Here is a 25,221-nt window from a genome sequence, read left to right on the forward strand (position 1 = left end):
GGACACGTGTGAACCCTCCTTTAGCGACAAGAATGAGAAAAATGTCTTGGAACCTCCCTTTCAAATGTGTTCAAGTTAAAGGTAGATGGAAATACAGAAACAGGCATGAAGTTTCAGAGTTAAGAGAAGGGAAGGAAGAAAGCAGTAAATAACATTATAAACCATATTACTTTTCCATACACATCTTGGCAACACCATGAAGTGATAAATAAAAAAAAATGCTAAAATCTTTGAGGCGACAAGACCTATATACCTTAACGGAACACAAGGAAGGAAGTGGTAAATAACATCAGGAAACCTTATTATTCTCCCATACACATCTCGGCACTTTCGCAGAGTGATAAATAGAGTGTTTTTTTGTTCTGCCACACGGCCTACGCCTGCCGCTGTGAGGAGGCACGGTGGGGTTCACTGCAGCACATAGCGGAGGCGTGTCAGCTGTGTGTCTTGGCTCCCTTGGCCCTGATTGATGTGATGGTCAGCTGATTCGTGAACATACATTGGTGGACGAGTACAGATGCTGTTTAATCATGCTGCGTCTCTCTCTCTCTCTCTCTCTCTCTCTCTCTCTCTCTCTCTCTCTCTCTCTCTCTCTCTGTGTGTGTGTGTGTGTAATTCACCTCGGTCGCCTGCTGGTCACCCAGCCAGTCTTCCCCATTACGGAGCGAGCTCAGAGCTCATAGACCGATCTTCGGGTAGGACTGAGACCACAACACACTCCACACACCGGGAAAGCGAGGCTACAACCCCTCGAGTTACATTCCGTACCTATTTACTGCTAGGTGAACAGGGGCTACACATTAAGAGGCTTGCCCGTTTGCCTCGCCGCTTCCCAGAACTCGAACCCGGGCCTTCTCGATTGTGAGCCGAGCGTGCTAAACACTACACTACGCGTTGTGTGTGTGTGTGTGTGTGTGTGTGTGTGTGTGTGTGTGTGTGTGTGTGTGTGCCGCTCGCTCGGTCTCAGTATCGATAAAACAAAAGTTATCCCTCTAATATTTACGTCTTCTTTGTTTGAGAAATGTTTAGTTTTAGGGGTGTCTAAAGTTTTTTTTCCTTTATCCCGGTTAGTTGTACTACAAATTAACGTGATGACAACTAACGATGCACAAACGGAACACAAAACCACTGGATCACCTACAGTAAATATTGACAGATGGAGTTGGAAAGCAACAAACAAGGTGGTCTTACACTGGCTAACCTGTCTTCCTGCAATTAACCACCACGACCTCATACCTCTTGTTTCTATACAATGACTAATTCATTCCTAAGTGTTGATCTTTTGTTGTTTGTTGCTGTTAACAATGCAATGTATAAAATAAAATGTGTTTAAATGATATAGAACTAAATAGTTCACCGACTGACGATATTACCTTCAACAACAAACAACAACAAAAAAACTCACCAATAAAAGCAGATATTATTAACAACAAACAACAACAACAAAAATACCAATAACGATATTATTATTATTATTATTATTATTATTATTATTATTATTATTATTATTATAACTAGTAGTAGTAATAATAGTAATAGTAGTAGTAGTATAATTACTATCATTAATATCTTTATTGCTATCATTAATGTTATTATTATCATAACTATTATTATTATTAATATTTTATTATTATTATTATTTGTCGTTGTTGTTGTTGTTGTATATTCATAATAATTATCACCATCACCAATAATAATGATGATGATAATAACAATAATGGCAACTCTCAACTTAACTTCAGAAAAGTAAACACCCACAGCTGCAACACACACACACACACACACACACACACACACACACACACACACACACACACACACACACACACACTTCTCCAAATAGAATAACAGACGAGTGAAATCGATAACCAGAGGAAGCGGAGCGTGCAAAACCAAGGAGTCAACACAAATTCAAACTAAAATACAAATAATATGCTTTTAAAAGGACATTCAGTCTTACAAAAACGACAAAGTATCAGATCAAATACCTTATTGCGGTGATCGTACGTGAAGGTGGAGATCTTCTTGGACCTGGTGGTGAGGCCGGAGAGCCATCTGAAGGAGGAGGAAGAGGAGGAAGAGGAGGAGGAGGAGGTGAAGGAGCCAGCCAGTCCTGAAGGGCGGTAAGTCTCCATGGCGGCTCTTCATAGACTCCTCGCTCACGTTGAGATAGCCACACAAAGTTCTTCTTATCCTATTTTGTTATCTATTGTTCCTTTCACTCCACGGGGTGACTGGAAAGGCAAAGAAAGACACGAAGATTATCATATGTTTGATAAGTTTAATCCTCTAAGTCCTGTGAGTGAACGAAAATGTTTTAAGCTCAAAGTGATTTAAAAAAAAAAACGAATAGCAAAAAATGTTTCAATTTTCATGGTATCTGCTGTCTTATTTTGGTTCTGTACCTTACCTAAGGTTGTTCGGGTGAAGTGAGCTGAGAGTTAACTGTGATCACTTATTCGTGCAGTCACCCCTTGCTGTATTTGCGTTTTCTTTTATTCTCGTCATTGCAATGTTCCTTCCGCTCCATTTCAAGATTTATTCATTTTCGTTCATTGTGTCAATAGTAAAACTTTTATGTATCTCTTTCATTTGCTGTAATTATCTGAATAACTACATAAACTATTATTAAGTAAACAGTGGCAATGGCACTCACCATTCATCCATTTTTTTTTTCTTATCACAATGGGTTTGCAATTTTTTTTCATCCGTAATGTCCTAACACTGTCATTCGTCTCTTAGTTTTGAATACACAACAGATATTCCTTCACTAATACCTTATCAAAAAGATCATCACATAGATCAGTTTATTTGCTTTCCTTCTACGACAAGCCAAGAAGGAAACATAGCCCTTATGAGCAAAATCCATTAACTGGCATTGCCTAACCAAGATTCTTCGTGAAATTAATCATTTAATAATCCAAATTGTTTCACACTGTCTCGTCTGCATCACACTAACGAAAACACACAGACATACACACACACACACACGCGCGTCACTGCCACTACTTTCCCCAACACTGACTGACTGACTGATCTTTCCTCGCTGGTCTTGCCTCTACTGCACCTCTCCTCATACGGGGTTCAGCTATAGGCGCTCCCTTCCTCTCGCCCTCTCTCGCGAGTTGCTCCCGTACACCTTCACCTCGCTCATTATCTCCCTGCAACGTTACTCTCTGCTCTGGTTCGATTGCTTCCTGCCTAAATGGTGTTTTTACGTCCAGTTCTTAGTGTAGGTGTAATGGTCGAGTAGGTGAGGGATGCATGAGCGATGGCCGGGGTAAATGTGGGGCTTTGCTGTGTTTGGTTGTAGTGGGGGGAGGAGGAGGAGGAGGAGAAGGAGGAGGAAGAAAAAGGAGGAGAAGGAGGAGAAGGAAGAAAAAGGAGGAGGAGGAGGAGGAGGAGGAGGAGGAAGAAGAAGAAAAAGATAGAGGAGGAGGAGGAAGAGGAGGAGGAGGAGGAGGAGGAAACAGGAGGAGGAGGAGGAGAAAACGGGAAGAGAAAAAAACAAGAGGATGAGGATGAGGAAACATGAGGAGGAGAAGGAGGAGGAGGAGGAAAGTATAAAAAGAAAAAGAGACAAGGGAAATGAAGAGAAAGCAAAGATGCGGAAGAAGAAAAGGAGTAGGCAGGCACAGGAAGAAAAAGAAGAATTAAGATTCACGACGAAACCTACTTACACTATATCTTCCCGACTAATTGAAAAATTAAAATATCCACAACTTCAAGACAAAGCACGGCACCGCCCCAAGCCACCAGATCTGCTCCTCTCTGCCCTATATTATAATTACTGAAGCGGTCAGGGGCGTTTTCCGGCCGCTGCCTCGACAGTAGTAAGTCTATATGGCCACCTTTCATCTTTCACCACCTACAGGAGTCTTCTATTGACTCGCCCCTCTCAAGCTTGAAAGATTCCTCCCGCACCACCTTCAGAAGTGTATTGTTATGCGAGTGAATGAGTGAAGTGGGTCAAAAAGAAGTGACAGACGCGAGTTGTTGTTGATTCAAGCCTCTCAAATTTGGGGGATTCCTCTCACAGCACCTTCAGGAATCTATTGTTATGTGAAGTGAGTCAAAATAAGTGATAGACGTAAATTCTTGTTGACTATCGACTTTCTAACTTGGATTCCACTCACAACACCTTCAGGAATCTATTGTTACGTGAGTGAATGAGTGAAGTGGATCTAAGGAAGTGGCAGACGGAACCTATTGTTGAGTCTCGTCTTTCATGACTATGGAGTTTACATTTCATCACCTTACTCATCACCTTCTCATCAGGCTCCGTCAGCTAACATTTCATCACCATTCTTATCACGTTCTCATCAATATTACAATCAGGTGTGGTATCATATATACACTAACCGTCAAGGCATAATGCAAAAAACATCAAAATCATACACCCATACAGTCATTCCCAGAGGTGAAATCTACGTATCCATCTACAGAAATTCGTACGCTAACTCAGGTTGATTTTAAAGATTTACAATTCAATGGAACGACTTAAGTTGTAGTATATTTTGTCACAGCATCTTGTTTTAACTTTCACTTTTACGTGTAAGCACTACAGCTATTCCTGCTACTACTACTACTACTACTACTACTACTACTACTACTATTACTACTACTATTTCTAGTGTTGCTACTGTTGTTTCTGGTACTATTTATGCTACTGCTACTATTGCCTACTTGCTACACCGCTGCAATCACGCCACACCCAGAGGCGCCCACTGCCGCACCGTAAACGCACCACGCCCCGCTCCAAGCTTCCGGAACACACTGAAAAAACGGTGATCGGCTGGAATTAATTATTATGTTTTCAGGTAACGGGTTTATGTGTATGTGTGTGTGCGTGTGTGTGTGTATGTGTGTGTGTGGTGGTGGTGGTGGTGGTGGTGGTGGTGATGGTAAACAGCAGCAGCAGTAGTAGTAGTAGCAGTAGTAGTAGAATGTAGTAGTAGTATTAGTAGAAAGTAGTAGTAGTAGTAGTAGTAGTGGTAGTAGTGGTAGTAGTAGTAGTAGTAGTAATAGTAGCAGCAGCGGCAGCAGCAGCAGCAGTAGCAGTAGTAGTAGTAGTAGTAGTACTAGTAGTAGTAGTAGTAGTAATAGTAGTAGTAGTAGTAGTAGTAGTAGCAGCAGCAACAGTGGTAGTGGCAGTAGAAGGAGGAGGAGGAAGAAGAAACATCAACAACAACAACAAACAAACAAACAAACAAACAAACAAACAAGGAAATATAAGGAAAAAAAAAAGGCACAAAGACAGAAAAAAGAATCATCTTACTGATTAAACCAACAACTATCAATCAACATTAAACCTGCAATACTCGTAAACAAACATCGATTGAAAAAAAAAAAAGAAAAAAGAAAACACAACCTCAGAAGAATCCAGCACAAGCCCAGCACCACAAAACACAGCAAATCGAGATGTGGGTTTTCGTGGTTACACAGATCGGTGAGTGCACGGAGAGGCAAGGGCGGCTCAGCTTAACACTGTATCACTTACACGATGGATGGGATGCTGTCACTATATCTGATCCGCAACAGTTGTGAGTCTATATAGGCTTCGAACTCCTATTTAAGCGTCTGGGCGTGTCATCTACGTATACACAGCTTCAGTAGGGTGTTGTGAAGTGGATGTTATTGTATTTTTTCGTGGATATTTTTTCCATTTAACAGATTGTAGTGCATTTGTTGTTACTGCATGTTTTTGAGGGTGTTTTAATGTTTTTAGAGTTGGTATAGCAAGGATTCTGCTCCATCAATGCAAAAGAAAAACAAAACACTGATAAAAGTTTTCAGGTCCCTTTTTTTTTTTTTTTTTTTTGTCTAATGTTTTCAGAAATTATACTCCAAACTTGTATTAAGCAATTTTATAAGTTCAAAGGTAAGACAGAACAGTTACAGCAAAAAAATAAAAAATGTAGTGAATAAATAGATGGAACAAATAGATAGAAAACATATTAGAAAGAAATGACTAACGAAGCACAACATTTTTATCATTTATGCAGTCAGTAAACTCTGATAAACTCTGGAACTCGATCCCTAACTGCGTCTTTATTTCCAACTTCCTATGTCTTCACTTCATTTAAGAGGGAGGTTTCAAGACTTTTGTTCCTTTTCTAGCTACCTCTCTCGGACCTGCACGGGGACTGACAACTTTAGTGGGCCTTATATCTATTTATTTATTTTTTTTTTTTTCCCCGTTTTATGTTGCCCATGGCCAGCTTTCCCCTCTTACATAAAAATTATTCTCAAGGCACATCATCACATTATCATACAAAGACGTCAATCCTACAATTTCAAAAGTATTAAGTATGAAGTATGATTACCTAGTATGAGCAAGTTTATACACGCTGAAAGACATACATAATTCATACTACACGATCTTTTTTATTCTTGTGTTCTCTCTCTCTCTCTCTCTCTCTCTCTCTCTCTCTCTCTCTCTCTCTCTCTCTCTCTCTCTCTCTCTCTCTCTACTCTATCTCTTATCTCTTCTCTCTTTCTGCTTTTAACTCTTCTTATTAATGTTTTCTTCTCCCTTCCTCTTTTCTTTCTCATTTCCTCCCCCATTCTCTCTTTCCTTCCTTCTTCGCTCTTGCTTCATTCTCCACGCCTTCCCTTTCCCTTAATTTTTACTATTTTCTTTCCTCTTCTCATCCTCTTCCTTATTTTCTCCTCCTCTTCATTTTCTTCTTCATTCTACTCGTAATCCTCTTTAACTCCCAACCACCACCACCACCTTCACCACCACCACCTGCTGCTCCTCATCCCTTTCTTCTCCTATCATAATGCACAGTTAGGTAGGTAAGCACACTCATTAATTAAGACAGACAACCATCCTTTGTAAACTCAGTGACTTGTACAACACCCCTCCTCCTCCTCTTCTTCTTCCTCTTCCTTCTATGTCTTCCTAAACGCCCATCGAACATACAGTAAGCACACGCCGTTAAGTCAATTAGTGCAAACTTTTCTTGCGAGACAAACCAATAGCAATAACAGATAAGTAATAATAGGAACTGCATGGTCTCGCCGCCTCCTCGCTTCGGGTAAATATTGTTTCCACTTCGTCGCGGCGTGGAAATGTTTGCCTCGCCACGCTCCCTTGGCTTGTGGCTGAAAATCGGATAGGTTCTTCAGCCGCGCGCGTCCTACTTAAGCTAGGCTATACTTGTAGACGGGCGGGCGGTGGCGGAAAAGCGAGGTACCTCCTTAATAATGTGATACAGGCTGGTGATTACTAGGCTCTGCTACACCCGCTACACTTAATGGTGCACTCAGTGTGGCTAAATGCTAACCACGAACAACCAGGGAAAGATAGAAGAACGTGAAATAAGAAGAGTGAAGAAAGTAACGTGCTCACAACAAAGCAAGTGATCTAACTATAACCCTTGTACTGTTGTGATCTAAACTTGGTTCAAATTAAAAAAACAACGCGCGCGAGCACACACACACACATATACAAACATCCACACACACACACCGCGTAGTGTAGTGGTTAGCACGCTCGACTCACAATCGAGAGGGCCGGGTTCGAGTCCCGGTAAGCGGCGAGGCAAATGGGCAAGCCTCTTAATGTGTAGCCCCTGTTCACCTAGCAGTAAATAGGTAGGGGATGTAACTCGAGGGGTTGTGGCCTCGCTTTCCCGGTGTGTGGAGTGTGTTGATGTGGTCTCAGTCCTACCCGAAGATCGGTCCATGAGCTCTGAGCTCGCTCCGTAATGGGGAAGACTGGCTGGGTGACCAGCAGGCGACCGAGGTGAATTACACACACACACACACACACACACACACACATTACCTTACCATCTCTGATGGAGTACTACAAACCAAAGCTCCTAGTTGTCTCTCCATTTCCGTTAGAGAAAAACGCAGCGAGGTGAGGACCGGAGGACACATGTATTCTTTTTACTTTGTTGAACACAGCACCACTAAAACATCCCACTCGCATCCTGCTTGTGTCTTCCACCTTTTCTTTTCTCCCCATCCTCCTGTTCCCTCCAACATCACCACTTTCTCCTACACCCAGACTCTTGAAAACACCTAGAAACATCAAACTATCTGTCAGTACCGAGTGTAGCTGCCAGGCGGGATGGAGTGTGGTCAGGGGAATGGCGGGGCTGAGCGAAGGATGACACGGGTTAAACCTGGTATCAGGGTTTAGTGGTGTTGGTGTCATGGTGATGGTGTTGATTCTCTCTCTCTCTCTCTCTGTGAGTGTGTGTGTGTGTGTGTGTGTTTCACTGTTTGATCTGCTGCAGTCTCTGACGAGACAGCCAGACGTTACCCTACGGAACGAGCTCAGAGCTCATTATTTCCAATCTTCGGATAGGCCTGAGACCAGGCACACACCACACACCGGGACAACAAGGTCACAACTCCTCCATTTACATCCCGTACCTACTCACTGTTAGATGAACAGGGGCTACACGTGAAAGGAGACACCCAAATATCTCCACCCAGCCGGGGAATCGAACCCCAGTCCTCTGGCTTGTGAAGCCAGCGCTCTAACCACTGAACTACCGGGCGCATGTGTGTGTGTGTATGTGTGTGAGTGTGTATGTGTGAGTGTGAGTGTGTGTGTGTTTCACTGTTTGATCTGCTGCAGTCTCTGACGAGACAGCCAGACGTTACCCTACGGAACGAGCTCAGAGCTCATTATTTCCGATCTTCGGATAGGCCTGAGACCAGGCACACACCACACACCGGGACAACAAGGTTACAACTCCTCGATTTACATCCCGTACCTACTCACTGCTAGGTGAACAGGGGCTACACGTGAAGGGACACACACCCAAATATCTCCACCCTGCCGGGGAATCGAACCCCGGTCCTCTGGCTTGTGAAGCCAGCGCTCTAACCATTGAGCTACCGGGCGTGTGTGTGTGTGTGTGTGTGCGCGTGTCTGTGTGTGTGAGTGCGCGTGTGTGAGAAGTCCGCGCGCGCGCGCGTGTGTGTGTGTGTGTGTGTGTGTGTGTGTGTGTGTGTGTGTGATTCACCTCGATCGTCTGCTGGTCACCCAGCCAGTCTTCCCATTACGGAGCGAGCTCAGAGCTCATATAGACCGATCTTCGGGTAGGACTGAGACCACATCACTCCACACACCGGGAAAGCGAGACCACAACCCCTCGAGTTACATCCCGTACCTATTTACTGCTAGGTGAACAGGGGCCACACATTAAGAGGCTTGCCCATTTGCCTCGCCGCTTACCGGGACTCGAACCCGGCCCTCTCGATTGTGAGTCGAGCGTGCTAACCACTACACTACGCGGTGTGTGTGTGTGTGTGTGTGTGTGTGTGTGTGTGTGTGTGTGTGTGTGTGTGTGTGTGTGTGTGTGTGTGTGTGTGTGTGTGTGTGTGTGTGTGTGTGTGTGTGTGTGTGTGTGTGTGTGTGTGTGTGTGTGTGTGTGTGTGTGTGTGTGTGTGTGTGTGTGTGTGTGTGTGTGTGTGTGTGTGTGTGGTGTGTGTTTGGTGTGTGCGTGCTAACACTTAACAGCAATCCACCAACATCCAGACTCATACGCCAGTATATAATGACTGACGTGGGAGACATCCAAAATGACATTACCTCAAATTTGAGAGACAGCGACTCGTCTCGACGCAACTTATATTGAACTAAATCCAAGCCTTACTGTCCATAGTTATACAACACACGACATACAATAAACAAGATACATAGGATATCGTTCACGCGTTTTCGCGTCAGTAGCCACAATTTATCATGCGAGACGGGTCGCTGGAACAGACGAGGGCGAGGTCGTCTGCCGCTACTTGAGCGTGTGTGCGTGTGCGGACTGGTGCAGACGGAGGCACACGTTGTAGAGCGTTGCCCCAATACACAACACTTAAGACAACAGTATGGGTCTCAGTATGTGTGCGCGCGCGTGTGTGCGAGTATGTGTGCGTGTGCTTGTGCGCGTGATTCACCTCGGTCGTCTGATGGTCACCCAGCCAGTCTTCCCCACTACGGAGCGAGCTCATAGACCGATCTTCGGGTAGGCCAGACCACATAAAACCCTCCACACCCCGGGAAAGTGAGGCCACAACCCCTCGAGTTACATCCCGTACCTATTTACTGCTAGGTGAACAGGGGCCACATTATGAGGCTTGCCCCTTTGCCTCGCCGCTTACCGGAATTCGAACCCGGCCCTCTCGATTGCGAGTCGAGCGTGCTAACCACTACATTACGCGGAGTGTGCACGCGTGTGCGTGAGCGTGTGCGTGTGCGTGCGCGCGTCATGTTCCCAGTTCTGTTTAGGCATCTCAGGCCAACCCAAGCTGACAAGTAAGCAGACATTGGCCCGTACTAGGACAAAAGCTTGGCGTAGGACAAATTTCGCCTAGGAAGTGTTACACCACCACCTTCACTCCAACTACTGCTCCTCTTAGGGTTCTAACTTAACACGTAATAGCAAAAGAAACCGTCACGCTTCGTTTGTAGACACAAATCTTACCACTATAACTACACAGGTTTTACACAACCAAACAGCACACGAGTAATAACAGAGATCCCGTTTAAATGGGCTATATTGCTACACAAGTAAGCGACCTCTGGCTGCCATTTTGTACCTATACGTTAAGCCAATGGTAAGTAATTTATACATGTCAATGATAATGTCAATGATGATAATGTAATTTAGAAGAAACCTTTAATAAATAAAACTTAACGAACTTACATAAAAATATCACTTGAATATCCACGCTTATTTCTGTACATCAAGAGAGGCTCGTTTGGTTTTTCTGTCACGCAAAATGACGAGCACAAGGCCCAGCACCAACACCAGCATGACACACAGCAGCACGATCATCACGGTGTTAGTGGTGTTGGCAGTGGGGTGCGGACAGCAGTCCTCGGCATGCTCAGTCTGGGCCGCCACGGACACTCCTGGATTGAGAATATATCGTCACCCTCGATACTCCATAAATGAGAATCTTACGGCTTTCTTTTGGTAAAAAAAAAGGTAGTTACATTTCACAGGTTTAACTCTGCCGCCACAACCATGTTATCCCAATTAACACATTTTGGTACACCACTAATGCAGTATTATCGTTTCATACCTTCCCCGTTACCAGCCCGTTACCTCTAATCGAGAGCTTTCAATACGTTATAATTCGAAGAACATGACTTTCTGGTCTTACTTTTTTCTCCAGTCTCCTCGGCGGATACGACATCCACTGAGCGATACATGTTGACCTGGTCGATCTCGTGACCACCTTCCTGCGCCGCGGCCTCCACCTCTCGTCGCCTTCTCCTCTTTGAATCATCGCTACGTCGCGGGTGGAAGACATCGCTGTGGAGACGGACCGGAGAATCCGGTCTTAAGTGGATTTCCTTTGTGCTCCAATTACGCCACCAATTACATATTAAGAAAGAATAGCTCAGAACAACGCATACTTAATACGGATATGAAAAAAATACAAAACAAACCAAACAAAGTAAACCCAACAACTATACCTGCAAGGCGGTGGCTCAGGACAGGTCTTGTAGCAGACCTGCACGTGGCACTGAAGGACTATTTTGGTGGAAGTTGGGAATCTGAAAGCCTGCAGACAAACGTTTATATCAAAAGTTTATAATCAAGGTGGTGATTCAGCTTTGCCTCCACATCGTTTCCAAAATATACAAGGTGTTCTCGGTAACAGCAGCAAAAATACCTTGAAATACGCGTAATGGAGTGTAACCAGGTCCCCATTGGGCCGGGTGTGTTTCTCCTTAATGAAGTGCGAGAAGATCTTCGGCTTGACAGAGCAGCCCGCCTCTATCACCGTCATCTCGCCGCTGAACACTCGAGATTGTTGTGTTACTTGTTTGTTGTTGCTTGTGTCCCACTCGACCTGAGCCTTCTTCTCGCCCCCTAACAATAATGGTAATTTTCTTTTTTGTCTTTTTTTAATTGATCGAGGTCGTAATTTATATTATTCACAGCGCTTTTCTGTTTTGTCAGACAATCAAACATACGCAATTATCATACACGTGTAACTCACCGTCCACAGCAAAGCAGGCTACAATATTGGAATCAAACCAATAAACGTTATCAGTTAAAGTGAAAAGAAGAGTTAGCACGTCGCCAATGTAGACCAACTCGTTGCCCAGCGGTGGGGCCGTGGGTCCCTCACCCCTCTGGATCTCCATCCACATTTTTGGTCCTGGTGTGATGACAAACACAGGAAATCAGATGCTATCAGAGGCAACAAGTTTCGTACACAGACTGTGCTTGTGAAGTGGCAACACTAACCAGGATGCTGGGAGCGCTCCAGTGTGGCCCTCAAGTGCTGTGTTTCGAAATTCCATTCCACGGTCTTATTGAAGTCCTCTGGTCGATCGCAGCGGACGATCACACTCACGTCGTCTTCGCATATTATGTCCCTCTCCCACTGGATCATCAGGCGGTGCTGTAGGAGCCACAATGCATTGTCACGTACAAAATCAGACCAAGGAATAAAGATAGTCAAGTGTTCGGGTCCAACGTCTTCACTAGACTGACTAACCAGGTTTCGGGGCTTAATTCTTTACTATGCTAACTAATCAGTGATCGAGCCTCACCTCTATCACGGGATCGAGGTAGGACCGATCTCTGATAATGATCCGATTTTCCTCGTCCCCGCAGGTACCGTGCTTCAAGTCCAAGGAAGCTTCCTGGGCACCCCGGCCTTGCATTAGCAGGCATTCGATGAAGTGGTTGTATGGGTAGATGTAACCCGAGAAAGGAGCGGAGAATCTGAATAGAGACAGTCAATCAAGGACGAGTGGGCTGCAAATCCTTATTCACGTTTCGTATCACACAACAATACCTCGCACAACAAACTGCCACTCACTTGAAAATGACCTGCATGTGAGTCTTGAGGCACCTGACCTGGGTATCCACCACCTTACGCTGTCCAACTGCAGAATAGAGACCCAACTGCGCCGGAAAGCGAGAGGCGTGGCCCACAGCAGTCTCCTTCGAGCCTGTGGAGATTTTCATAACGAATAACAAATTACCGCAGTGAGCTAATATACCACAACACCAATTACTCTTATTCATGCAGAATTCCTACCTTTAACAGCAACAGGACGGGCGGGCAAGAGCGTTGGTTCTAACGGGAGCTGGTTTTGTGCTGCTGGGAAGGGCTGCTGATGGCTTCGGGCTTTGATATCCTTGGTTTCCTCCGGTGTTGCCCCATACGCAGACTGGTGGGTGTGACCCTCCAGCTTCTTTGCCATCGCCTCCACCACCACCACCACCATCTTCGATACAGAAACATTGCAAGTTATGCGCACTGGATTCGGCTAAAAGGAAACATGCATGGCTTTGCAACATCAAAAACATACTTCACCAGTACTTACCAGAATAACGGCAGCGAACACTGGTCGAGGCATGGTTGTGAAGTGCTCCTGGGACGGGCCTCTGTTAGTCCACTGCCAAGAGCGGCGCTTCGCCACCCTCAACCTCGGCAGTGATTCAAGATCATCATTCAAACAGAAACAAACTCGTGAACTGTTCGAACTCGGAACTAAGAAAGTGAACTTGCTCTTAGTAACGAAGATTTGCACGTACACTACTATTAATGATTAACAAGCTTACGTATCAACACGAGTCACTGGGTACCACTATAAATAAAATTGCCTGCACCACTAATGGGCGGAAGCTGAACAGCGCTTCCCATATACTCTTCAAGTGTGCCTACAGGCGCTATAGGCCTTACCGTAAAAAATATATATATATATATATATATATATATATATATATATATATATATATATATATATATATATATATATATATATATATATATATATATATATATATATATATATACCACATTACTGTAAATTATAACTTAATCTTTGTTGAAAGAGGATTACGTGAATGAGGCGTTAAATGAGACGGCGTAATAATGATAAACCATTTCATTAGCTTTACTTCACTTTTCTAACATATAAAAGGAAACAAACTAATGTCGCATAAGCACAACAATAATAAGAAATTATCAGGGTGGCAGTGACAATATATCCAAAGGACCATGTGACGTTTCATCCACTTGTAAAACTCGCCAGTGGCCTTCTCAGCCCGGCATCAATATTGAGGCCAGTTGTGTGATATCAACGTTCCAGTCATCTAATTTCCCTCGCTCGTTTTCGTTCGTATCCACTGTAGTAAATGAATAAATATAATAAATATCCATTCATGCTGTCATATTATAGTTATCAAGATTATAATATGCTAAACCGAACCCATACCTTGTTTCAAAGCGCACCACTTATTCACGACAGTGAATCAACAGCGGAAATTTCCTTTTAACCAATCAAGTAACAATAATCACAATTTTGTCTTATTTGATACTCTGATAGCTTTATTGCAGCATTTGTCAGATACTTACAAAACTGTCACCAGGCAAATTATAAGTAATCAGTGATGTAGAATGAACACATGAGTAGTAATGTAAGGCAGTGATTCAGTAATAAATGCGTGTGATTAGAGTGGAGCATACCCCATGGCTGTCCTCGTAACAGTGAATCACAAGGAACTAACGTTACATCACATCGTTTTAAGGAGTCACAGGTTTTTGGTTTGTCATAAAATGTTTTTACAGGGATGACTTAATTCATTTCCTATTTCAAATGCAGAGCACCTGTTAAACTATCACTGGCATCACGAAAACTCCTTTGAAAACTAAATATACTTCATTAAAGCCTATTAAAAGTAGTTAAAGAGATACTCCGAAATTTTCAAGGAAGTCAATACTACGTGTGTTCCATGTGCAGATCCTAAACACATGCACACCACAACCTTGCCGGCAGAGACGAAGAGATGCAGCAGGAAAAAAATCATTATAGCAACTAGATGCAATACGTCAACAATACAATGTAGTATTTTTTATCTTAGCAAAATAAATCAGTTAGATAATGATGCATAGATGAGTATAGTGAATAAATAAAAATACAAAAATTATATTTTTCTTTTTTCATTGCAGAATAAGATGTGTGTAGAGCTAACTACTTTTATTTCATCTCAACTAATGATTTGGCATAATCTCTCTCTCTCTCTCTCTCTCTCTCTCTCTCTCTCTCTCTCTCTCTCTCTTTAGTGGGGATGTCGTTGTTACACTCCCAATCAAACTAATATCAATATCGTAGGAGAAATAATGTATTGCGTAACTTATGAGTATTTTTAGTCTGTCCGAACATTCTGTGACATCTCTCTCTCTCTCTCTCTCTCTCTCTCTCTAGCTACACACACACACACACACACACAGAGAGAGAGAGAGAGAGAGAGAGAGAGAGAGAGAGTGACAGGGACTTCCAAGGAAAATCAAACTTTAGACCATCTTTCACTCATCTTACCTCCACGTATAAAATAGTTATCACGAAGAAGAGCTGTAACACAAGAGAGAAATAGGTCGTGCAGGGGACAAGTAAATCATGTAGAATAGATCGAAACAGCAGCTAGTCTAATTCGAATAATGAATGAATGTGTAGGACAAATATAAAGATAAACTGTAATGACAAGATCGTTATAATATGCTCTAAAATTATGATGTATAGTTATTACAAAACAGAAACAGTACATATGAGCAAGACTAGACCAGACCGTGCGGGGGACAGGACGGCCTCTAGCGGCGGTGTGACGCAACACTCCGGGGACGAGGCCGGACACAGCCACACAGATCGCAAAATGCTGTCCTATCTTAGCAGATCGGCCCACCTGGCGCCGGCTCTCAAGTCCACTGCTCAAGCTGTGGCGAATGGCTCCAAGAACATCATCCCGGGTGTGTATGAGGGCGTGGTCGTGGAATTAGTGCAGCCGTCGCCCAAAGCCCTGACTGCCTACACCATGGCCAAGCGCTGCGCCACAGGGCCAGTAAGAGCTTCAGCCGGTATTGCAGGTACTGGGGCCTCGCTGCTGTACCGGGGAGTCCTTCAGAGGGGAGGAATGAGGAGTAATTATGGTTTTATGGGAGGGTTTGTTAGATAGGTCGCGATCAGCTGACTCCTGACGGCCATGTTGGAAATTGGTTTAGTGCTATTAATTTCTCCCCTTGCCAAGATTATTTTTTGCCGGGAACTAGTTTGTATTCTATAATTTGTGGTTTTGAGTTGTCTGGCAGCTTTAGAGTCTGAAATGCGGGATTTGTGAAGTAAGTGACAAGTAAGTAGGGTAGGAGGTAAGCTAGGTCAGGAGAGTAAGGTCACAAGTGAAGGTGTCCGTAATGCAAGGTCAGGTGCCCTGTGAATTACGGTAAGTCGGAGTATTTCAGGTCATAGGAAAGGTTTAATGCATCAGATTACTGATATAAATGCATTGGTTAGCTCAGCATACTGTTCTACTTTGGCAGTCGAGAGCCATAATGAGGTGCAGACAAGTGGGGAAACCTAGTGTTAATGAAGTGCAGCCCTTTCATTACCATTTCACCATGATGTTATGCAGGTAAATGATTTTCTATTATGAACTTACATAACTGTTGTCTGCTAATAGCCTCTCTTCAATTTTGGAAAATCATTACAATAGATCACCCATGTAATTTGTGAGCAAGTTTGAATATATATAAATGCAAAACTTCATTTTAAACATGAAAGTGTGGAAATAATATTAAGACTATAATATATAAATGAGTATTTTTTGGGGATGTTGTTTTATGGTAAGTCCTCCAGCTGGCACAGAGACACTGACAGCTCATGTAAGGAGGGCCTTTTCTGGCACATCAGTTACAGTGGTACCTTGAGTTATGAGTTTAATTAATTTCGTAATAGAGCTCGTATCTCAGTTTGCTTGTAACTCAAACAAATTTTCCTCATTGAAATTAATGGAAGTGCCATTAATCCATTTCAGCCTTCCAAGAGAACACCTTATTATTTTTCTACTTATATATTTTTTTAGGTATGAAAAATTTATTTATAAATAGATATTATATACAAACATCATTAAACATAACAAAAGAGAATATAAATAAATAAACTGGTTTTATAAAGTATATTTATCACAGAGATCAACAGTGTATTCCAAGGGACAATGCTCCAAAACACTAGCACAACATGAGTTACTATGCTTCTACAGAAAAAAAAAAAAAACATTAACCTGTTAAGTGTTGCTTTAGTTTAAATTAAATATAAGGTACTCCCATAGCTTACAAAAATGTTCTCTCTCTCTCTCTCTCTCTCTCTCTCTCTCTCTCTCTCTCTCTCTCTCTCTCTCTGTCCAAACAGGCCCAAATCAACCAAGAAACACAATGAAATCATTTAAAGGAATCAGTGCACCATTTTACATCTCTATGCTAGGCTGCCATACCAGGAATTCCCTATCTGCACTGTTGCCACATTTACTCCCTTTGCTTCTGATGATGCACGTTGTCTTCCAACATATTTTTCACGCAAAAATTGGTTTATTATATAAAACTATGTACATAAATTGAATAAATTAATTTCCAAAACAAAGTCATACATATAACACAAATTCAACCATTGGCAAGCTCATGAGCCACACAGTGAACATGTATGCACTTGGTAACATTATTTTTACACTATTTTTTTCTCCCTTCAATATTTTTATTTACATATTTCAAGTTGTGTAGTGTTCATGGTTCTTAGAATGGTACCAGTGTATGTTATTCTTCATAACAAGGCTCTACACAGAAGGTGTCTACTTGCCATGATTATAAAGACAGCTCTGGCTGCAAGAGCCCTAGAATTCCCTTAACTTCTTGGGAACATGCCTGATACTCTCAGGAAACTAATTAATGCACATACTAGGCAAATAATTAGTGTGAAAACTAAGTACTTGTAAAATGTCTTGTGATATGAAAAACCTCTGGGTGTACCACCACCACATCAAGTGACTTGAGAAACACTTAGCAGGTTAACTGAACGCATTGGACAAGGGATGCTGGAGCTAGCTTGTAACTCAAATTTTAGCTTACAGATCAAAGCAAAACATCAATTAAGTGACAGTCTTCATAACTCAAGGTTCCGCTGTATTATTACCTTAAATTTGTTGCATTCTTGATTTTACTTATTGCAGTGAATATGTATAGTCTTTAGTCACTCCTCATGCCATGGTATTTGAGGAGTTTAATGAAGTGGACACAACAAGCCGTAGATGTGCAGATAGTAGTGATGGTCATTTCTTTGCAGCAACCTCCCAGGTGCGTTATGCCCACACTGACATCCAGGTACCAGACTTCAGTGATTACCGACGAGATGATGTCAAGGATTCTCGAGCCAAGTCTGTAGAGTCTGCCTCCTCCAGACGCTCTTTCACCTACATGGTGGTTGGAGGTAGGTGTGTTTGCTTCTTGCTGTCTGTCTCATGTTACCATGTTTTTATGTTCACCTATCACCTTGCAGTTGTCTCTATTTGATTTTTTTTTTTTTTTTTTTTTATTGTAGTGTATAATAGGGAAAATGTCAATATATGAACTAAGACATCTATAGAATGTTAGTTGAGAGAGATTTATTTTGGTATTAACCTTTTCATATATGGATTGCAGGTGGCGTAGTGACTGGTCTGTATACAGCCAAATCCATAGTGACCCAGTTTGTGTCATCAATGTCAGCCAGTGCTGATGTGCTTGCCTTGGCCAAGATTGAAATTAAGCTTGGTGACATTCCTGAAGGAAAATCTATCACTTTCAAGTGGAGAGGAAAGCCACTCTTTGTCAAACATAGGTGAGTCTTCTTTCTTTCCATTCTGTAAGTGTTTTGGAAAGGATCATGGAGCCATGGGTTGTGTTGCTGCCAGAGAATTAATTTGTGAAGCCCAAGTTTATTAGAAACATTAATTGTGCTAATTATTAATTAACATGATCCACAACAGGACTGATGAGGAAATTGAGACAGAGCTGAATGTGGATATTGGTTCCTTGAGGGACCCTGAGGCAGACAGTGCACGCTGCGAGAACCCGAAGTGGCTGGTGGTGGTGGGTGTGTGCACCCATTTGGGTTGTGTACCCATTGCTGATGCAGGTATGCCTGTCATCTACTTTGCTGCCTTTATACAGTTGATTTTATTTTATAAGACCACTTTTTTTTAATAGAAACACTTAAATTTTGAAAACTGAATACGTTTGAGAATGTTCCAAATAGATGCTAAGTTTTCTTCATCCTTTTAGGTGACTTCGGAGGTTACTACTGCCCCTGCCATGGCTCCCACTACGACTCCTCTGGCCGTATTAGAAAGGGTCCTGCACCACTTAACCTGGAGGTGCCAGCGTACTCGTTCCCAGAGGAAGGAGTCCTACTAGTTGGCTAAGTTATAAAAGTTTCAATGCCATGTGAGTGTAAGTTACATTCTAAAAGTTCATAGAAAGTTCAGAGCTAACCATTTAGAATATTCCAAAAGCTTGACATTGTACTGAGAAATTGAAGATCTTGAAAATATGTGTGATTTCCGTTCTCCTAAACAGAAAGTAAAGTGGTATAATGTTTTACTGTTTTTGGTCTTGTAGATAATGTACAAAACAGAAACTTCCCTCCTTGGGTATTTATGTGTTAACCAATGACAACTTGTAAAATAAACATGACTTATTTTAAACACCATTGCTTGCTTTCCTCACAAGAAATGGGTAAATAGAAAAGCTGTAAAGCACAAAACTTTTCATTGCTATACAAGATTAACATGATACAAAGTGATTAGTGTTGGGTGAACAATATTACAGTATTTACACAGCTTGCAGTACGTCAGCCACAAAGCACTCCCACTGGCTACTCTCAAGGTTAAGACACAAAAGGGGCAATCCTCTTATTAATGTACATCTACATATGTTATCATAAAACTTGGGAGGAGATGGGTTCATTAATCAATCTTTTGATATATAGTGACTTACAGTTTGTATTTATTTTCTGACAGCTAAAATGACTTGTGAATTTAAGCTTTATTTAATTGCCAGGATTTTGTTCTTTGAAACATGAGGGTATGTTATATCTGCTATAGTAAATAAATCTGCCATGCAATTGGTGTATGAGCAAATATATTAACTTGAGGCAAAAATCAATGCTTCCATACACTCCATTTTCACTTTCAAAGTTAGTCCCACCATTTTTCTTACAACCCATGACAACATATCAAAGGCATAGGTTCACTACTACTATATCATCAGAATATGTTAAAGGCAAGGAATTCTATGGAAAAAAAAAAAGTAAAAATCAGTAAGATTAGATCTGCCTTCTATTAAAAAAAGTATTAAATCTAAATATTGCCACTAGCTCTTTACATCATCTTTCCTTGTCTCTGAAAGCAATGTTTTGCACATGTTCATAATGGCAGAATAGTGATTTTTTATCAGGAAAACATCACTAGCAGTTGAGCATAAAAATCACATTAAAGGTGATACATACATGTTCCTTGTACAAGTGTAAGCTGAAAAATGGCTGCAGAAATGCAAAATAAATATGTTCCTAAAACCTGTATGTAGTGTTCTGCAAATCATAAGTGAGAAAAATATGATGGCTCACTGGATAGGCTGACTATAAGCCACATTTTGCCTAACACAGTCTTCTATTAACTGTACCAAGACAAGACTTAATACAAAGATGGATGACCATACATATCAATGCAAGAGTTCTTTAGATACCTGAATCACCCATGTAGCAATTGTGGGAGTAATTCAGTATGGCTACTTATCTACAGTCTCATCATGTGATTTATAGGAGTGCATTATGTGGACTGCCAAATGCCACTCCTCAATGTTAAGACAAACTTGACAAGGAGTTGGACAGTTACATAAACAACACTTTTCCCACGATGTATAGATAGGTATTAACCAACTTCACAGATTTTCATTAGAGTTCTCAAGTAAGTGAAGTTTCAGGGAGAGACACAGGAAGTTATTAAATAAAGATATGAGTAATACATAAAACAGAATAGTGAGCAACTGAGAGATTTCTTTGATTGCTTTTTCAACATTTAAGCTCCTTCCCATTCACTATTCATTAGTTACATTTCTCTATCAGTAAACTATACATGCATGTCTCTGTGGATATTTCCTGGATTTCTCAATAATGAAATATGCTACATCTAAACAGTGCACTTCTACATGAAATGGAGTCAGACCTCATACACAATTTTACTGTCACTTGATATCAGTCTGACTTGGAATTGATTTACTGTCAACCACTTTTTCTTCTGATATATGACAATCTTGTGTTGTATGTACTTATCATGGTTTCATTAACTGACACCATCTTACAAATAGGCTATACATACTCTGTTTTCTAACACTTTTCTTTCACAGGCTATACATACTGTTTTCTAACATACTTCTCTTTCACTATCTCCCCATTTACCAATTTTGACATGGCTCAGTTAAGATATGGGAGTAGTAAATAATTTTGACATTTGCTTAAAGATGAAGGCAACAAGAAAAGCTATAGACTCCACAAGCCTTAGCTGTATTTGGGAAGTGAGGTTCATGTGACCCAAGTAAACTGATTTTTCATTACCATACAGATCTGGAAACTCCAAATCATATCTTGCACATCATAAATTCTTATTCACTGTAACTAGCCATTTTGATTCATTCTTGCTAACATGGTTTGAGATTAATGTGATACTATTGACCTTTGTCTCTTCACCTTTAAGCTAGCTTCAAATTTCCCATAACACCATGAATTTTGTAAATAATGATGCATGTTACACTCTAATATGTTCTCAACTAATTTTCCTTAGCAAATCTTCATGATCTTGATATACATATATATAGTCTTAGCATGGAGTGACATGTGATAATGACACCAAAGCCACACAGACAAAAAATGGTTGACCTTCATAATGATTCTCTAAAACTATAAGAATCATTAAATGTTAACATCTCATTACTGATGGATCCAGCCCAAAAGTAATGAAAGAGAAGCTGAGTGACGCTTAGGAACACAGGTTTGAAAGCTATATTTCGCTCATGCAGTTTTTTTTTTTTTTTTTTTTTTAAGATTTTCTTGAAGAAATTATGTTCTTGGACTTTTTATGAAAATACTTTTAATGTGTAAAACTATTTTGCTAATTTTGAACAGCAAATGGCACTTCCATTTATTGCAGAACTGACCATAGGTTTTCTATTACAATGTCATTGTATTTGAAATCTAAATAATTTGTTTTGTGCTTTCTTAAGGACATAACAAAAGAAGCAAAGGTGAAAGGTGAAGTAGACTACTTTGATTGCCTATGTAAAAACAAGTTGAATATCCAAAAGATAATTAAATTTGACTAAATGGAGAAAAATTGAGGAGGTACATGAATTTAAGTACCTCGGTTCAATATTGTGCCAGCATGGAAGCTTGTGAGGTGAGCTGAAAGAAAGACCTGTGCAGTGATCAGTGCTTGACGGATAGTACTAGATAGAACTGGATGATGTAGAATGAATGAAAAATGTCAAAACCCAAATGGATGGAATGATTTACACAAAAAAATTCCAGTGGTGTGAAAATTACATTTAAAGATGAAGGCAATTAAAACAAGTATAACAACTGTGGTGGTTAAGTGATTTAAATATAGCACCCTAAGGTGGTTTGGCCACAAGAAAAGAATGTCCATAAAAAAGATGATTAAAACAGTACATGCGAATGACCTATGCAGTAGCTACAAGAATCCAAGAATGAGGAAACAGTGTGCAGCAGTATGTGAGAGGAAAGGGAGAAGGAAAAGGAAAGATTTGAAGCATACATGAGGGAAGTGCATGGACAGGCACAAATGGAGACTTTGGTCATGACTGTAACCTTGAGGAGTTTTTAGGAACAGATGCCAGACACACACAGGTAGATATCAGTATAATAACAAAAACCATCCTGTCAACCTAGAAATATAAAACCATTTTGACACAAGCTATATAAAATGGTAAAATATGATGCATTCATTTTTAGCAATTAATTGGTTACTAAAATACATAAATTCTCAGAATCACAGTGGACTAAAGGCGGTGTCACACAGGACAAATTTCTCCTAGCATGCTCTCCATTTTTGCTGCAAGTTTGGCCAAATTTGCAGCAAATGACATCATGCTGCTCTTTTCCACTGTTGGGAAGTATGTAAAATGCCTGTGGTGCAGGATATGCTGAGAGTACTTGAAATCAAATGACTGATTCACTACATACATGTAAAATAAAAATCGTCATACTTAGTGACTAAAATTGTCAACTTGAAAACATGGAAAAACCAAGTATATGTGCCAGTGTGTCCTTGTGATTTGAATGGGTGGTATGTGGAATGATTGTTGTTGGCAGGAAAAGCTGTCAACATAACAGCACAGTCCATATGTCACACTAAACTTGCTGTTCTGCTGTTTCTCACCAGCAAAAATGGACAGCATGCTGGGAGAAATTTGCACTCTTTGATGCCACCTTAAGAGTACCTGTGGGTTAGATGAAGCTGCATATTTAGAGGCAGGACAATCCTACATTACTTGGTGCTATCAGTTCAACCCTGTAACTAAATAGTACAAGAATATGTTTTCATGGGATACTGTCAATTTCATCTGCATTCAGTGACTAAATTTAAACTAGATTTTCTTTACCAGGTCTACGGTGATATGTATCATTATGGCTGTGTAAGCCTCAATGCCCTCCAACTACTGATGAGGATGTTTAATCTCATGCAATACAATGTTTAAAGAAAATCTTAAGAAATACATAGTTATGTGTAATTTAATTCATTATATCTCTTATCATATGGAGTATCATTCTGAACTATATATCTATAATATATAAACATTTTTCTCAGGGAGTTATCATACCTATTGTATGTACCAAATTACTGTTTCAAGATGGAAATCTACAATGTATAGATACCTTCCTTAATGACAGATCTGCATCTTACAGGTATCAAGAAGATGGCTCTGAATCAATGAAATCTTTAATTTTTTTTTCTCTCTCTATCTCTACTTGAATGTGAAAAGATGCAATCTGAGTTACAATTCTATACCATACAAGCCTCTTCTCATCAGCAGACTCAAGAGTGTGGGCAATATTTATGAAAGGCTGAGGAAGAGCAAATGTACAGGTGATAGTGTAACTACTCAAGTAAGATGAACAGGAACATATCTTGCTTTCCTTCCTGATGGGGGGAAGGGAGTCATTCTGGTCATTAGCATACTTTACACTGAAATACACAGTTCTATACATTATGGTACATTCAGTATGTACATTATGGGAAGCAACATGATCAACTTTTCTGTAACCATCACTTGTAAAAACGAACAAGTATACGTATTTAGTAACCTAAGCACACTTTCCGCTTCATGAGTGTCATATGCTAGACAGTCTGCTGGAGGTCTTGGCAAAACACAAAACATGGAAAAACCTAAAAAACTGTGGAAGTTTCAACACATCAATGGCAACACAAGTGGGTTGCATGAAGTTCCCTCAATTCTTAGCCTATGATACAGCAAATTCCAGACAAATCACACCAAATCCTTCTAGTCAAAATACCATCCTCAAGCTCTCTTATGTAGCCACTCTAGGCCGGTCACTAACACAAGTAAACAATAACATGAATGAACACCACATATCTTGGAGGTAAATCACAATAAATAAGGAAACCATATAATATGTGACATGTTTAGTGTTATGGAAGCTGAAAAGTGAACAGTTATGTACTTGAAAACATCAAGACAAACTGAAGAACTGGAATATAACAAAAAAATATATATATATAAATGTAAAAAGAGTACCTAAAAAAAAAAAATTAAAAAAAAAAAAAAAAAAAAAAAAAATATATATATATATATATATATATATATATATATATATATATATATATATATATATATATATATATATATATATATATATATATACCTTTCTACTTGAAAACAACAATAATAATAATGATCACTGGATAAAATATATATAATTTACAATCATAAAACTTGCCTTGCATTAATATTTTGCTAGACATACATCATCTGCTCTGACAAGCACACATTTATTGCAAGCTTTAAGGCAAATTTCTGAGTCATATTTACCCTCTGAGCTGCAGTATGTTATGTCTGATGTGATTTTAAAAAATGAATGAAAGGTAATGGCACTCATTCTTTTAGAGGCAAGTGAATAAATTACTTAACTTTTCAGTATTACTATCTGACAGTGGGGTGATAATGCAAGGAACTTATGAAGTATTGAAAGGTTCTGGTACTCTGATGGGTAGTGGATATCTGGTACAGATTCACAAGACTTAAATGTCAAACGATATATAGAAACATTACATATATTGCTATTACTGAGTTAATGCAACTCACAAGTATTCTCTCTCTCTCTCTCTCTCT

General features: G+C 40.6%; 2 protein-coding genes across 3 annotated transcripts; one reads left to right on the forward strand and one right to left on the reverse strand.

Annotated features, from left to right (window-relative positions):
• Positions 1-10,629: 10,629 nt before the first annotated feature.
• LOC123514322 lies at positions 10,630-13,447 on the reverse strand. The gene is made up of 10 exons (XM_045272148.1): positions 13,322-13,447; positions 13,033-13,222; positions 12,811-12,943; positions 12,539-12,713; positions 12,231-12,387; positions 11,980-12,141; positions 11,650-11,849; positions 11,450-11,538; positions 11,134-11,285; positions 10,630-10,879 (listed from the first exon to the last, which is right to left on the reverse strand). Exons 1-10 carry the CDS (start codon positions 13,352-13,354, stop codon positions 10,698-10,700), a joined length of 1,473 nt encoding a protein of 490 aa, XP_045128083.1. The 5' UTR covers positions 13,355-13,447; the 3' UTR covers positions 10,630-10,697.
• Positions 13,448-15,530: 2,083 nt separating this feature from the next.
• LOC123513967 (cytochrome b-c1 complex subunit Rieske, mitochondrial-like) lies at positions 15,531-19,502 on the forward strand. Of its 2 annotated transcripts, none has more exons than XM_045271474.1 (5): positions 15,531-15,861; positions 18,104-18,247; positions 18,460-18,637; positions 18,786-18,934; positions 19,081-19,502. In XM_045271474.1, the coding sequence occupies exons 1-5, from the start codon at positions 15,546-15,548 to the stop codon at positions 19,218-19,220; spliced, it is 927 nt and encodes a 308-aa protein (XP_045127409.1). In that variant the 5' UTR covers positions 15,531-15,545; the 3' UTR covers positions 19,221-19,502. The 2 variants fall into 2 exon arrangements, with proteins under 2 accessions (XP_045127409.1, XP_045127410.1); XM_045271475.1 differs by having other exon boundaries at positions 15,531-15,744.
• Positions 19,503-25,221: the final 5,719 nt, after the last annotated feature.

This window comes from Portunus trituberculatus, chromosome 37 (assembly GCF_017591435.1).
Source record: "Portunus trituberculatus isolate SZX2019 chromosome 37, ASM1759143v1, whole genome shotgun sequence".
Lineage (NCBI taxonomy): Eukaryota > Metazoa > Arthropoda > Malacostraca > Decapoda > Portunidae > Portunus > Portunus trituberculatus.

What these genes read in the sequence shown, in the direction of transcription:
- LOC123514322 (XM_045272148.1), bottom strand. Translation starts at nt 13,354, where the DNA reads ATGCCTCGACCAGTGTTCGCTGCCGTTATTCTG. An exon ending in TGTTCGCTGCCGTTATTCTG is followed by an intron (nt 13,223 to 13,321) that starts GTAAGTACTGGT and finishes TCTGTATCGAAG; the next exon opens with ATGGTGGTGGTGGTGGTGGA. An exon ending in ACCTCGATCCCGTGATAGAG is followed by an intron (nt 12,388 to 12,538) that starts GTGAGGCTCGAT and finishes TGGCTCCTACAG; the next exon opens with CACCGCCTGATGATCCAGTG.
- LOC123513967 (XM_045271474.1), top strand. Translation starts at nt 15,546, where the DNA reads ATGAGCAAGACTAGACCAGACCGTGCGGGGGACAGGACGGCCTCTAGC. An exon ending in CCACTCTTTGTCAAACATAG is followed by an intron (nt 18,638 to 18,785) that starts GTGAGTCTTCTT and finishes GATCCACAACAG; the next exon opens with GACTGATGAGGAAATTGAGA. An exon ending in TGTACCCATTGCTGATGCAG is followed by an intron (nt 18,935 to 19,080) that starts GTATGCCTGTCA and finishes TCATCCTTTTAG; the next exon opens with GTGACTTCGGAGGTTACTAC.